At 42.4% G+C, this 14,237-nt stretch overlaps 2 protein-coding genes across 18 annotated transcripts in view; one reads left to right on the forward strand and one right to left on the reverse strand.

Annotated features, from left to right (window-relative positions):
- Positions 1-6,342: 6,342 nt before the first annotated feature.
- Positions 6,343-8,458, forward strand: LOC121921184 (histone H3.3A). 2 transcript variants are annotated; one of them, XM_042448888.1, is made up of 4 exons: positions 6,343-6,496; positions 6,941-7,095; positions 7,482-7,635; positions 7,760-8,458. In XM_042448888.1, exons 2-4 carry the CDS (start codon positions 6,968-6,970, stop codon positions 7,886-7,888), a joined length of 411 nt encoding a protein of 136 aa, XP_042304822.1. In that variant the 5' UTR covers positions 6,343-6,496; positions 6,941-6,967; the 3' UTR covers positions 7,889-8,458. The 2 variants fall into 2 exon arrangements, with proteins under 2 accessions (XP_042304822.1, XP_042304823.1); XM_042448889.1 differs by having other exon boundaries at positions 6,414-6,496; positions 6,950-7,095.
- Positions 8,459-9,136: 678 nt separating this feature from the next.
- The window catches only part of LOC121921183, a 32,930-nt gene continuing 27,829 nt past the window's right edge, over positions 9,137-14,237 (reverse strand). For 2 of the 16 annotated variants that reach the window (XR_006101872.1, XR_006101870.1), the window contains 3 exons: positions 13,362-13,414; positions 11,408-11,467; positions 10,220-10,298 (listed from right to left, as the gene is read on the reverse strand). Coding sequence is in view for 10 of the 16 variants with exons in the window: in XM_042448876.1 (XP_042304810.1) it covers positions 9,495-9,529; positions 10,204-10,298; positions 10,898-10,980; positions 11,408-11,467; positions 12,187-12,254 (341 nt within the window). In the remaining 6 variants the exon portion in view is untranslated. Of the gene's footprint in view, positions 9,530-10,203; positions 10,366-10,897; positions 10,981-11,407; positions 11,468-12,139; positions 12,255-13,361; positions 13,415-14,237 lie in introns of those variants that run through there. The other 14 variants (XR_006101871.1, XR_006101869.1, XM_042448876.1 and 11 more) reach the window with 13 other exon arrangements.

Here is a 14,237-nt window from a genome sequence, read left to right on the forward strand (position 1 = left end):
TGGGAGCGGGTTTGGTGGACAGTGGAACTCCTTCGTGGGTTGCCCTAAGGCTGCAGCCACACTGGAGAAGTAATCCGGTTTGGCACCGCTTTAACGCTTTGTGTGACTCAAGGCTATGGAATCCTGGGAACTATAGTTTTGTCAGACAATTGGCCTTCTCTGTTCCCAGAATTCCATAGCGCTGATCCATGGCAGTTTAAGTGGTGTCGAACCAGATTATTTCTGAAGTGTGGATGCACCCAAAGTGGTGTGGTGTCAAACTGGATTATCTCTGAAATCTGGGCGCAGCCCTTGTTAAACAGAATCCCACTCCTCCAACGTTTCCATGTTTTTTGGAGCTTGGTGATGAACTCTTGTTTGCAGCTGCTGAGAGGCACCTGAATAAATGCTACTATCTTGTGTTGGAAACTGTGGCCTGTTACAGAGTGCCAGTTTGACAAACTTGAGGCCAAGATTAGGGCTCAGGAGTGCGGAGTATCCACACGCTCCTGAGCCCTACTGCGTGGCGGCAGCACCATCACGGCTGCCTCCCGTCCACACAGGGGCTGCCATGATGCAAGCGCAATGCAAGCGTTGGCAAGGTGTGACAGTGCACCAATGACACACTTGTGGCATCTGCTGTGGGAACCAAAACGAACCCACTTTTAGCAAGTTCTTTTTGGTGATGACGGCCCCTGCACGGTTTGGCTGCTGCGGCAACCCTCAGCAACAAAAACGGGCGCCTCCAGCCCACCCTTTCAGGGTGGTCTGTCAAGCCCCCATGTCACATATGTACAGAAGCGTCTCATCCCTACAGGAGAAGTCTTATGGCCTCTTCTGGCATGAGCTTTCCTGGTTTAGAATCCACTTTATCAGATACACCTCACAAAGAGGTCTCTAGTCCTTTGACTGTATATTCCTGCATGGCAGGATGAGGTTGGACTTGACAGTACTTGAGGTCCCTTCCAACTCTGAGTCTAGTTCACAGAATTCTGTGTTACAATGATTATGTTAGTCTTTGAGGTTACAAGACTTTGTCCTCTTGCCAAAACTATCTTGCATACCTACCCCTCTGGAAACCTTAGCAATAGTATCTTGACAGTATAGTATAGCCATTTTTAATGAAATACCTGATAAACCTACACGTACATCATGTTCGAGACACCATAGTAATTCATAAATTGGTAGTATGCTTAAAGCAGCTGTATGTATAAAAATGAACCTGTTAATGCTGGTTTCTACACAGCCCACTTCTCGCCTCAACTTAAACCGCTATAAACCACAAGCCACTATATTCAGTGGGGTATAATAGATGCATCAAAATGAAATATTTTACTCAAACATTATAGCACAGGTTGAGCATCCCAAACTCAGAATATAAAACTTTTTGAGGACCAACAAGTGGAAAATTCCACACCTGGCCTCATGTGAGGGATTGCAGATGTGGAAGTCCTTATATATAAAAATGGCATAGAGCAGCAACCTCCGCCTTCTGCCTGGGCTGGGGTGCTCTGGCATGTTCATTCACAAGGCAGAAGAGGATGGCTGGCAGGTTCCTCAAAAGCAGAGGAGCCTGAAGAAAGTACCACTGGGGCTTGAGACCACTTGCGCTCCTGCCCTGGGATTGCTTCTCAAGGTGGTTGTACTAGATCTGAATTTTGTTGTTGTTGTTGTTGTTGTTTTGTTGTTTCTTTTGATATTACTACATTTTCAGTCCACAGTTCACTAAATCCAACATTTAATATTGTTGAAAATGTGGTGTAAGGATGTGAAATCGAAGGCTTTCATGGCTGGCATCCATAGTTTTTTGTGGGTTTTTCAGAGAAGAAGATGCCAGCCACAGATGCTAGTGAAACATCAGGAATAAACTCTTCTAGAACATGACCACATAGCCCGAAAAACCCACAAATATGTGGTGTAAAGATATTGTCAGAAATGTCAAAAAGGCCTGCAGATACTCCGATGGGTAACAGTGGTAAAGACAGAAAGCATTTATGATCAACTGTAGGACAGAAAGTCAAGCTTTTGGAAAAGCTGTCCAGCTGTGTAAATGAAATGTCTTACAGAAAAGCATGGTGTTGGAATGACTGCCGTACATGCCCTGAAGAAACAGAAGGATAAACTGTTGAAGTTCAGAAGCTGAAATTGATGAACAGAAGATGATGAAAAATTGAAAAACATTGCATAGAGCTAAAAGATCTCAATCCTGTATTGGGAGTGGATCCATCAGCAGCACAGTGAACACACACCACTTAAAGGTATGCTGATGATGAAACAAAGACCTATTACGATGAACCGAAAACTGAGGGATCTGAATATTCAACAGGCTGGCTGCAGAAATTTAAGAAACATATGAAACAAATGACTTTTGTGTTTAGGCTTGGGTTCCATCTCCAAGATATCTTGTTATGTATGTGCAAATATTTCAAAATTCAAACATTCCAGAATCTGAAACGCTTCTGGTCCCAGGCCTTTCTGATAAAGAGATACTCAACCTGTACTTGACACTTTACTGTCTATATTTAGAAAAATACACCCAACTGAAAGTTTGTCTTATTGCTATTTAAACTTCATTTATAATTGGACTGGTGTGTAACATGTGAAAAAGGCCTCTGACCACCTTTAGGAAGTCTGAAGACAGGTCCTTCCCCTCCCCTCTCAAGTTCAATGATTTAGTTTCACGGCTTTGTTAGGATAGTCTTATAATCATGGCTTATCTTTAATTTCTGAAGACTATGAGGGAGCATGAATGACACAGTTGTAATGTCCTGTTTGGGACTGGTTCCAGCCAGAGATATAGTTCAAACCTGTCCCCCATTGTATTTGTATAGCAATCAGACACTTGTGACATAGTAGCTCCCCTCAAATTATGTGGAACAGAGCAAAGCTGTACCATAGTGTTATGAACCAGGTTCTGTTATCCTAGTAGGATACCAAGAAGTGATTTGACTATCTCTTCTCCAGCCTTAACCCTCCTTCGTAAGGACTACTCTTTGCCCCACTGAAGCAGCAGTGATGAAGGGTGCATAGGGCAGCTACTAGTTAGCACTGAGCACCATAAATTCAGTCTCATGCTTTTATCAATAAGATCATAGTTTGATGTTAGTGGGATGTTATTTTGTATATATATATATATATATATGATTAGTGAGGGAAAGTAGAAAGTAAAGTTATCAGATGAAATCCCCACCTCTTCCCTGTTTTAACCTTCATGTCACAATTGTTCCATTTCTTAGTCCATGTCCCCTTCGGTGCTTCCATTCAATTCAGTTGAACTAATCTGCCTATGCTATGAAGAACTCAGATTGGTTGAACTACATTATAATTATAGATGAGAAGGACTCCCATTGTTCATTTACTTAATTTTTACAAATTACAAACTGCTTATCTGAAAATTTAAAGCATTATACAACAATGATCAAACGCATAGTATATGAATAATGCATAAAGGTATATAATATACAGTAGAAGTGGACAGAAAATATTGTAAAAAGGGACAGGGTTAGAGTCAGAGGAAGGAAAAATTAAGATCGGAGGAAGGAACATTAACAGCCTAAGATATGCAGACAACACAGTACTACCAGCAGAAACTAACAAAGACTTGGAGCAATTACTAAAGAAGGTCAAGGAGGAAAGTGCTATGAACTGAACATTAAGAAAACAAAAATGACCACAGAAGATCTACAAGAATTCATTTTAGATAATGAGAAAATCAAAATAGTCAAAGAGTTCCCATACCTGGAATCCGACATTGATCAGAACAGAGACTGCAGTCAAGAAATTAGACAAAGACTAGGATTGGAAAGGGCAGTAATGAAAGAACTTGACAAGATCCTAAAATGTAAAAATGTATCTCTGAACACTTAAGTGAGTATCATCCAAGCCATCATATTCCCCATCACCACGTACCAATGTGAGAGCTACACAGTGAAGAAACTGGATAAAAAGAAAATCAACTCATTTGAGAGGAGGTACTTGAGAGGAGTGCTGAGGATACCGTGGATGGCAAAGAAGACAAATGAGTGGTTCCTTGAACAGATCAAGCCCAAACTCTCCCTGGAAGCCAAGAGGGCTAAATTTAAGCCACCGTGCTTTGGCCATATCATGAGAAGGCATGAAATGTTAGAAAGGACAACAGTGCTAGGAGAGGCAGAGGGGAGCAGCAGGAGAGGGTGACCATACGCCAGATGGCTGGACTCTGTCAGAGAGGCCAGGGGACTGAGCAGAACATTTAGTATATTTAGTAGATCATAATGATTGATGGTGGACAAGGGGTCTTGGACATGTCTCATGCTAGGGATTGCCATGAGTTGAGGCTGGCTTCAGGGTGGTTAACAATAATTATGAAACAAAAGTACCCTATGGGTTGTGAAATTTATTGCATACTAGAGTAGGGAGAAACTTTTTTTAATGCACATGGCAGAGGAACTGTGTCTATTCTGTGAAGCTGAGGTCTCTAGGAGTATGATCACATATGTGTATATACACACAAACCTAAAAGTCCTGTTGGGTTGAGGGGTACACTTCCATGTACCTCAATGGATATGGCTTAGGTTGAAACTATGTGGTGCTCTAGATGCTGAACAGGGGCTTCCAGAATTCCTTATCACTATCCTTAGCAAGGACTGCTGGGATTGCAGTCCAGCAACGTATTTTAAGGACCATATGATTCTAATCCCTGGGTTATAGGACCACAGCCCAAAGAATACACAATTGTTTTAAACTGAGATGCCATCTAGTAAAAAAAATAATGCCTCCAATGAGTGTCACTTGCTCACATCTCTTCACACCACTTTTATAATGTAATTGTTTTTCATCACTCTGCACACAGTGTGTTTAGTACAGCCTTAATCAATGTGTGATTCCAATCCTATGGGCCAATGGGACTAGGACTTTGTAAGGTCCATAGTATATACTCCATTTTTCCAAGCCTCAATTTGAACTCAATGGAAAATGTGGGGAATGATTTATTTGTTTTTTTGACAGATTAATCCTTAATAAAAGTGTTCAAGGGAATAAAGGTTTTGTGATTGCTTTACCAGCTGTGAACTAGCGCCTAGCAACACAACCTGGCTTATAGCCTTTTGTGGTTCTTTTGGGCTATGTGGCCGTGTTCTGGAAGAGCTTATTCCTGACGTTTCGCCAGCAGCTGTGCCTGGCATCTTCAGAGGATACAAATGGATACAACCTGACTTCTTTGTTTCTGTTACTTTGTAAAGCAACAGAGATATTAAAAAAAAACAAGAATAATGTAACAAATTGTGAAATATAGTAACAAGAACAAGTGTATTTGAAATTGATTTTTTCCCTAACTTAAGCTGCAGTTCATACATGACAGGCGTGTACACAAAAAGAGCCGCATTTCGGTGAAAGCAGTTCCCGGTGGCCTAAATACCACATAAATGCATCCAATCCTGTATGTGCTTGGACACTAAGCAGGCTCAGTCCTGGTTTGTTCTTGAATGGGAGACCACCAAGGAATACCAGGTGATGGAAGGTACGTTTTGGAGGAAGGAATTGGCCTAAACTCCCTCTCTGAAATACGCTGATAAGCAACTTGAAGGCACGTCAGTGTGTTTTACACCAGGCCACAGCATGAGTCCCTCGTCCTCAAATTAGTCTCTACAATAAAGATGAAATTCAGAGTATTTACATTTGTAGAAGGTATACTTTTCATTAAAAAAAAATAAGCTTTCTAAATTATAACCTGCGACGCTTGTATTGCTGCTAAATACGGGTATTTGATCCTAGAAATAAACTTGTAAGGACTAAAGTCACAGGGGCCCCAACTCAACATTACTTGTGTGTTGCTCTGACTGGCGGGGAATGAGTTGGCCAGCCTGAGAATATGCTATAGTTTTGCTGCTGCTGTTCTAAATGGGGAAATCGCCTTGTTTCTGTGTGTGCAATACTGCAGCCTAATAAATCATCATGGGCTGCCAAATATGCAACCCATACAGACGTGGCCCCTGGGTGTGTGGCTGCTGCCCCCGAGGCCCTTCCCGCCAGCCTTGCTAGCCTTCCCCGCTTCCCCCCGTTTGGAACTCTCTGCTGCTCTCTCTCTCTCCATTGACTCGGGGACACTCAAGACGGGCTCCTTTTCTTTTCCCATTGACTTCCCATTGTGGAGCTTTGCGACAAAAAGCAGGATCCAAACTATGTTCTCCGTCGCCCAATCAGAGGCAGGAGCTGGGAGCCTCGTCCCCCATTGGCCGTCTCCGGCTCACGGCAGCCAATCGCCTTGCCGGCTTAACCACCAATCGGCTGTCGAGGTTTCCGCCAATGGCGAGCGAGATCCGGGAAAACGGCCTTTGTGTCGGTTGGCGTCACGGCGCCGGCGGAGGCGGGGGCCAATGGCGCCGCGCGCCGCGTTTCTGTATTGTGACGTCATGACGCCGCGGGTCCCCTCCCGCTATAAATGCAGCGTCCCGGAGGCCGAGAGGGGGCAGTTGCGGGAGCGTCGGGAAGGAGCAGGACGTGGAGAGAGGAGAAGAGGTTCCAAATTTCTAAGCGGGTGGTGAGTTTGGAGTCGGGGCGGGAGGGTGCTATTTGAGATTAGGGATGGTGGGTAGGGAGGGTTTCGAGGCGGGGCGGGAGAAGGCGAAGGCCTCTTTGTTCCGGGGGGATCGCCAGTTACGGGGGAGGGATAATGGCGGCGGGTTCGGCTCCGTCCCCGCGCGTGGGCGGCCTGGCATGACTCGGGCGACGGCGGCCCCCTTTGGCAGCGCGCCTGCGCGGAGGGGGCCGCTCGCCCGCCGACATCTGCCGCCGCGCTTAATCCTCCTCTCAGGTTCATTCGTCCCGGGGGTCTTAGGAGGAGGATGGAGGGGGAAGGGTTATAGGGCAAGCAGATAGGGGAAGGCTCCTTCCCCGCAGCGCCTCTGGTTAGGGAAGGGGGAGGGAGGCGCTGCTGGGCAAGCGCTGGCTTAGGCTGCTGCATCATCACTGGTTTCCTTCGTAGGAGGAGGAGGAGGGACCTTGAGGGGAAATGGCTCGTACCAAGCAGACCGCCCGCAAGTCCACCGGAGGCAAAGCTCCACGTAAACAGCTGGCCACCAAAGCAGCCAGGAAGAGTGCTCCCTCTACTGGAGGAGTCAAGAAACCTCATCGTTACAGGTAACTGGAATATATGTGTGTGTGTGTGTGTGTATTAATTACATACATACATACATACATATATATTGTTCTCATTCAAAAAGAAGTGGATGCCACAAGGGTCTCTGATGGGTTTTGGAAAGGGGGAACCATGCTTTGTTTTTGTTTTAAACGAAGCTGGCTTTATGTGAGCGTCATTTTTGCATAATCACTACCTTTTATATATGTTGGTGTCTTGAAGGTTTCTTGTGATGAACCGGTTAGACTTCTCCACCTGATTATCCTGTTTTGTAAATACCTCAGGCTATGAGAGACGGCATTTAGACATCACCAGCAATTGCTGGATTGGGTGCTGTGGCTTTATGTTCTTTAATGGATTTGTGTATTTTATTCTTTTCTTTTTTTAGGCCTGGTACTGTAGCGCTGCGTGAGATTCGGCGTTATCAAAAGTCCACTGAGCTTTTGATCCGCAAGCTTCCCTTCCAGAGGCTGGTAAGGGAGATTGCCCAGGATTTTAAGACGGACTTGAGGTTCCAGAGTGCAGCGATCGGTGCCCTGCAGGTACGGTGGTGTTTGAGAGCCCTAATGGCAACGTATGCGTTGAATACACAGGAAGAAGAAATTACAAGTGCCAAGTCTATTTGTGGCTTCTAACTGTGTCTATCTTTGTCCTCTCTTGAAACAGGAGGCCAGTGAAGCATATCTGGTGGGCCTCTTTGAAGACACAAATCTGTGTGCCATCCATGCCAAGAGAGTCACCATCATGCCCAAAGATATCCAGTTGGCTCGTAGGATACGGGGGGAGAGGGCTTGAGCGGAGGCAGTTTTTATGGTGTTTTGTAGTAAATTCTGTAAAATACTTTGGTTTCGATTCGTGACTTTTTTTTTGTATGAAATTGTTTATAATATGTTACATTTGTACTTAAGTCATTCCATCTTTCACTCAGGATGAATGCTAAAAGTGACTGTTCACATAAAACTCAGTGATGTGAGCCTTGTTGCTCAACAGTGACAAGTTGCTAATATGCAGAAGGGATGGGTGATCTTTCTTGCTTTCCATGCATGTTTCTGTATGTTAATGACTTGTTGGGTAGCTAAAATTGTAAGGTACTAGAATTGATATAAATGTGTACAGGGTCCTTTTGCAATAAAACTGGTTATAACTTGATCCAAGTGTTTAACAATTGGGGCTGTTAAGTCTGACCATACACCACTGTGATAGAATGGACTTTCAGAAGGGTAAAACTACAAGTCTTAACCACAGTGTAACTTACAGTTTCCTAAAATCGTAAACCTGGCAGCTATAGAATACACTATGTGCATTTATAATAGCTATTTTATATATTGTAGTGTCAACATTTTTAAATTAAATGTTTTACATTCACACAAGGTGTCTTGTCATTGATGTGGGAAAAAGTAGTATTGCCATCTTTTATATTCTTGAATCAAGTAAGCTTGCTCCCTCCTCCTTTGTATACAGTCTCAGTAGCAGTAATTGTGTAACTGAACATTTGTGAATATGAAAGTAATTTGAAGAACAAAGTTAGAATTGAGCAATGCTACTACTGTTTTTGGCTACTATTACACCTGATTAGATGGCATAAGCACCCACTGAAAATTTTAAGCCTAGAACAATTACTGCTTTTTTCAAACAAATCCATGCGGCTGTCTTTTAAAAGTAGGCTTCATAAAGTAAACTTCCTCTTTTAAAGAGACAGCATGTCTAGCTATTGTGTTCTTGTCCTTGAAGAATCATCGCATGTATACTAACAAATCTTGAGGCATTTTAGAATTAAAGGCAACTCTCTTAAATCTGAGCAGAGGCTTCTGTACTTAGCTTACTGATAAGAGCTCCTTGCAATGGGTGAAATGTTGTTGTTTATTGTGGATAGGTCTGACTTGTGGCTGGCCTAAATCAGTTGGCTACTTCCAGTGAACACATCCATTGAATCAGTGGGAGTTTTGTAAGAGTACTTCAGATCCACTGGCTTGTGGAGGCTGCTATAGCTGGAGCTAATGGAAAGTTTAGTCAGAGTACATATTGAGAAATAGAATAGTTTTGTTATGTGGCAAATTGTTTAATGGCTTTACTCATTTACACTGAACATGTATCATTTTCATTGTAGAAACTTTGGTTAATACAAAATAGTATGTAAATCCATGATTTGAGCTTAATTTTATTCCAAATTTTGAAAGTGTCAGTGCGAACATAAAAAAGGGGCAGTAAAAAATCTGAGTCCAGTAGGAGATGTATCCAAAAATAGTGTTTCCAGTGCAGAATCCTAATGCATTCCCAGTGTTGCTTTAATCCAGGAGCTGACCTGCCAAGGGATTGCTGACTGAAATTGGATCCTTGCAGGCCAGTGGAGTTGCAAAAGGAGTTTATTGGCAGAAACCCAGCACTAGACCAGCGTGTCTCTTTAGACAAACCATTCTGTGTGTTTAAATCCAGCAGCTATGGAAACAAATAAGTCATTACAGCTTTTTTCCACCTACATTTTCAACTAGGCAGTATTTACTGTTTTAGTTGTGATGTAATAAAAGTATATTTTGGATAATAATGTTGAGAATATGAACATTTAACCTGAATCTCCAAAAGACTTGTTTGACGAATGTTGGAAAAAACCACTGAAAACTTTCAAAACAAAACAGCTTCCTTTATATACCGCTTCATACTGAACTAAGTGTCTATGCAGTTTAGAACTGTAAGCTAATTGCCCCCAACAATCTGGGTACTCCTTTTAGCGATTGAGCCCTTTTGCTGGTATTGAACTTGCAACCTTATGGCTTTGAGTGAGTGGCTGCAGTACAGGCATTTAACCACTGCGTCACCAGTGTCTCTTAAGTTTTGCCAAATTACATTATGAAATACTACTTGGAGGCTTCATACCTTCAGTATGGTTTTTTTTTTCCTTTTTAATTTTTTAAATTGAATTTAAAATGATACAGTGCAGTCGCAAAGAAACAAACCTAGTACATAAAATAGAATGACTTCTTTCTCCATATATTTGCTATACAGATTTTTTTTCATACTAAATTATTCTGAATGTGAAATTGAAAAGATCTACTTAATCAGATATAATGGCCTTATTACTATTTAATGTATACTTAAAGCACATATCTCCTTACCAATTCTTCTGATGATTTCCTCACTTTCTTCTTCAGAATTTGATTCAAACACAAGACAGTCAAAGGTGCTGTGCTCTGGTGATTCTGGTGAAACCCTATATTAAAGAACAGATCTCAGTTCTGGGTTCATTCTGCCCTGTTATTAGTAAGACAGGTCCCATACTGTGAGAAAGATAGGATGTGAAATAAGTAAAATGAGCAACACAAATGCTGTTACAATTATTAAAAAGCTGAAGTAATCTTAGCATCCTTTTTGAGTTCCCAAAGATGGCTGGTCCAAGGTTTGTTTCCTCACATAAGTGGGAACCATAGAGCAGTGCTTTTTGAGGTGGTAGTTTATGGACTGACGCCAGCCCACAGGGCATCAACTACCACTCCCCAGGAAAGCAAAAAACCAGCCAATGGTCACAAATGGTTATTAGCTACAATGTTCCCCCACATCAGATACTTTACATTAGTACTTCCCAGGCTATCTTCTAAAGTGTAGAGGGCTTTATCACAAATTGGGTATAGACATAGAATAGTGCCCGTTTTTAAGAACCTATTATGTTTGGCTTTTAAAAGCCTTTTGTAGGGTTTTTTAAGTTGTTGGCAGAACAAGCACTGAATTGTAGGGCGGGGAGGAGCAGCTCACATGTGTAGTGTGCTGCTACTTAAAATTATTATGACACATAACACATGCACATGAACTTACACACAGCAGAAGGCAAATAGATTGTTGTTTTCTAGACGCCGTCCTACGCAGGAAATGTCTGTATAAGGGCATCGGAACAAAACCTGACAATAGCAAGAACAGGGATTTGAAAAGGCACCAGCCCTGAACTGATCGCATGGAATCATGTTATTCAGTGTACAGTCGGCCCTCCTTATAGGCAGGCTTGCCTGCCATGGCTTTGAGCTTACATGGAAGGCAAGCCCTGGCAGAAATAATGGGGTGCATACTCGCGCCCTGTGCACTGCTGCAAGCGTGAACCCTGTTATTTTCTATGGGGCTTGAGCATACAGTCTTTTCTCCATACACAGAGGGAGCAGTGGCATCCGGGACAGATCCCCCAAGTATGGGGAGGGTGGAGACTATATGCAAATACTAGAATAACGTTTTAGGCATACAAATAGCCCTGGCACACATAACATGTAACATTTTTTAAAAGGCATGAAACAAATACAGCCACTAAATACGATCAAGATACAAAAGTATACTAACCTTTGAAGACGCTTTCCCTTGAACGAAAACTTCGGTTTCTTTGACATCAAATAAAACCACCTAGGAAAAATATATTAAAACTGCTAAAGCGGTGGTTCTCAAACTTTTTTACCCTTGTGACTCCTATTACATCTACATACAGAGATTGTGCCCACTCCCACTCAGTATAGTATATGAATAAAAATATGTTTTAATGTTTTATAAGGAAGTAACATTGTTCGAATTATAACATTTATTTAAATACATTCAGTATTGAACACAAATGTGTAAATTTGACACAAAAAAGTTTGGGAATAGGAGGAGGGATCAGGGCCTCCAAGTCTTGTGCCCCCCCTTGAGCGACTCTCATTGAAGAACCTCTGTGCTAAAGGATGCTAGGTAAATAAACTGGTAAGTAGCAATATGCTTGTGAGTTAACAGAGTGCTAGGGTTTTTTCTTCTAGTATTTTGCTTCATTTTTGATGGGAGAAGGGATAAAAAAAATAAACATAAAGGCAGCCCCAATCAAACTGCTTGACAGACAAGGGTACTTAACTACAAAACTGATGATCCAATGATTTTGGCATATTTTTCCCATTAAAAAGCCTTATGTTTTTGATGTAGGTTTGAAGTGATGCAGCAGCTAGAAACACAGATGCTGTACAGCTTTGAATTCTAAGAAGTAATAGTCTTATCAATGTATAATACCTGGATTGACTGAAATGGGGTAATTAAAAATGATGCCTGGCCTACCACTTTAGGCTTCCACTTGACATTCTGTGCACAGCCTTGGCCCTCACCTGGACTTCTCTTTCATAAAGGAAATGAGATAAGACATCATCACAACAGCTCACCAGAGTGCCTAGAACTGAAAAGAGATCAGGTATCTCTTGCTCTGGGGGAATATAGCAGGCTAGGCCTATCCATTATGTTTAAGAGCTGGTAGCCAGCAATAGCGAGAGCCAGCATGGTGTAACGGTTTGAGCGTTGGACTATGACTGGAGACCCATGTTCAATTCTCGCTCAGCTGTGGAAACCTATTGGGTGACCTTGGCCAAGTCACAGCCGCAGAGAAAGGCAATGGCAAACCTTTGAACAAATTTTGCCAAGAAAATCCCTTATAGGGGCTCCATAAGTCAGAAATGACTTGAAGGCACACTACAAATAATAAAAGCCAGCAACAGTGGATAAAGGGGCAGAAAGTAAGGCAAAGGGTGATGCACACACCAACAAAAGCAGTACCTTCACGTCTTTTAAAATACAACAAAACCACTCGATTTTGTTGATAGCTACAACAGCAACTGGAGTGGCTTGTACTGAGGTAGCTAAAGCAGGATCTTGGAGGAGATGAATGAAAAAAGTTTCTCCTGTTGATGTTTGTTTCTCAGCAGTGATCGCTTACACAGGTTGCACCTAAATTATTAAGAGTTCTGAGGACTCTGGTGGAAGAACAGCCTTCAGGATGGTATATAGTTGCATAACTTTCATCTGGCCCATGCTGTGTTTTGTAACAGCTTTTATACTGTAGACCATGCCTTCAAACATGGCAGTTTCTGCTAATAAAAACAGCAACAACAGTTTCCTCTTATATTAGTGGTGCGATGGTTAAAAACCCTGGCACATCTTCATGGGTTAGATCCAGACATTTAGAAAAGCTCAATATGACTGAGTCCCAGAAATCTGCAGTAGGTGATTGTTGCTGGACATGCACACAGACTGGATGAGCCTGGAGCCAAATTGTACAAACAGAGCAGTCTGGAGCTTTGTATGTTTTCACTAAGATGGTGGCGACTTCAAAATCCTGCCTCTATCCTTCTTTAAATGCCAGGACTCATGCACACGTAGTACTGTATAATACAAACATCACTTTCAAACAGTTTAAGGGTAACTATAAACACAGCTGGGATGATTCTCTGATTAAATCTCATCCCCTCCCATTGCTCCCCCCAAATATACAGGAGAGAGACATACAAACCATCTGTTTTGTAGATTCTTACTGGACTCAGTCTTGATTTATTCACCAGATTTCTACAATATCCAAATACAAGCACTATATTCAGTTAGAGGCCATTTTATGTCATGATCATTTCCACTGGTGGTTCCATATATTTAGGGTGAAAATTGAAAGGGCAAAGTTGGTGGCCTGACAAGATAGAATCATAGAGTTGGAAGAGACCACAAGGGCCATCCAGTCCAACCCCCTGCCATGAAGGAACTCTCAATCAAAGCATCCCTGACAGATGGCCAACCAGCCTCTGCTTAAAGACCTCCAAGGAAGGAGACTCTACTACACTCCGAGGGAGTTTGTTCCACTGTTGAACAGCCCTTACTGTCAGAAAGTTCCCCTAATGTTGAGGTGAAATCTCTTCTCCTGTTCTCTGGAGCAGCAGAAAACAAGCTTGCTCCCTCCTCAATATGACATCCCCTCAAATATTTAAACAGGGCTATCATATCACTTCTTAACCTTATTTTCTCCAGGCTAAATATCCCCAGCTCCCTATGTCATTCCTCATAGGACATGGTTTCCAAACCCTTCACCATTTTAGTCGCCCTCCTTTGGACACGCTCCAGTTTCTCAACATCCTTTCTGAATTGTGGCGCCCAGAACTGGACACAATATTCCAGGTGGGGCCTGACCAAAGCAGAATATAGTCGTACTATTACTTCTCTTAAGCTAGACACTATACTTTTATTGATGCAGCCTAAAATTGGTCCACCTGGACTCGTAGATCCCTTTCACACATAGTTTCATTCGGCCAAGTGTCCCCCATCGTATATCTGTGCATTTCATTTTTCCACCCTAAGTGCAGTACCTTACATTTCTCCATGTTGTGTTAGCTTTGGCCCAGCT

This window comes from Sceloporus undulatus, chromosome 2 (assembly GCF_019175285.1).
Source record: "Sceloporus undulatus isolate JIND9_A2432 ecotype Alabama chromosome 2, SceUnd_v1.1, whole genome shotgun sequence".
NCBI classification, from domain to species: domain Eukaryota; kingdom Metazoa; phylum Chordata; class Lepidosauria; order Squamata; family Phrynosomatidae; genus Sceloporus; species Sceloporus undulatus.

Bases quoted from the DNA above. Each gene is read 5' to 3' on its own strand.
- LOC121921184 (XM_042448888.1), top strand. From the start codon at position 6,968: ATGGCTCGTACCAAGCAGACCGCCCGCAAGTCCACCGGAGGCAAAGCT. The intron at 7,096-7,481 runs GTAACTGGAATA...TTCTTTTTTTAG, and splicing joins AAGAAACCTCATCGTTACAG to GCCTGGTACTGTAGCGCTGC. The intron at 7,636-7,759 runs GTACGGTGGTGT...CTCTTGAAACAG, and splicing joins CAGCGATCGGTGCCCTGCAG to GAGGCCAGTGAAGCATATCT.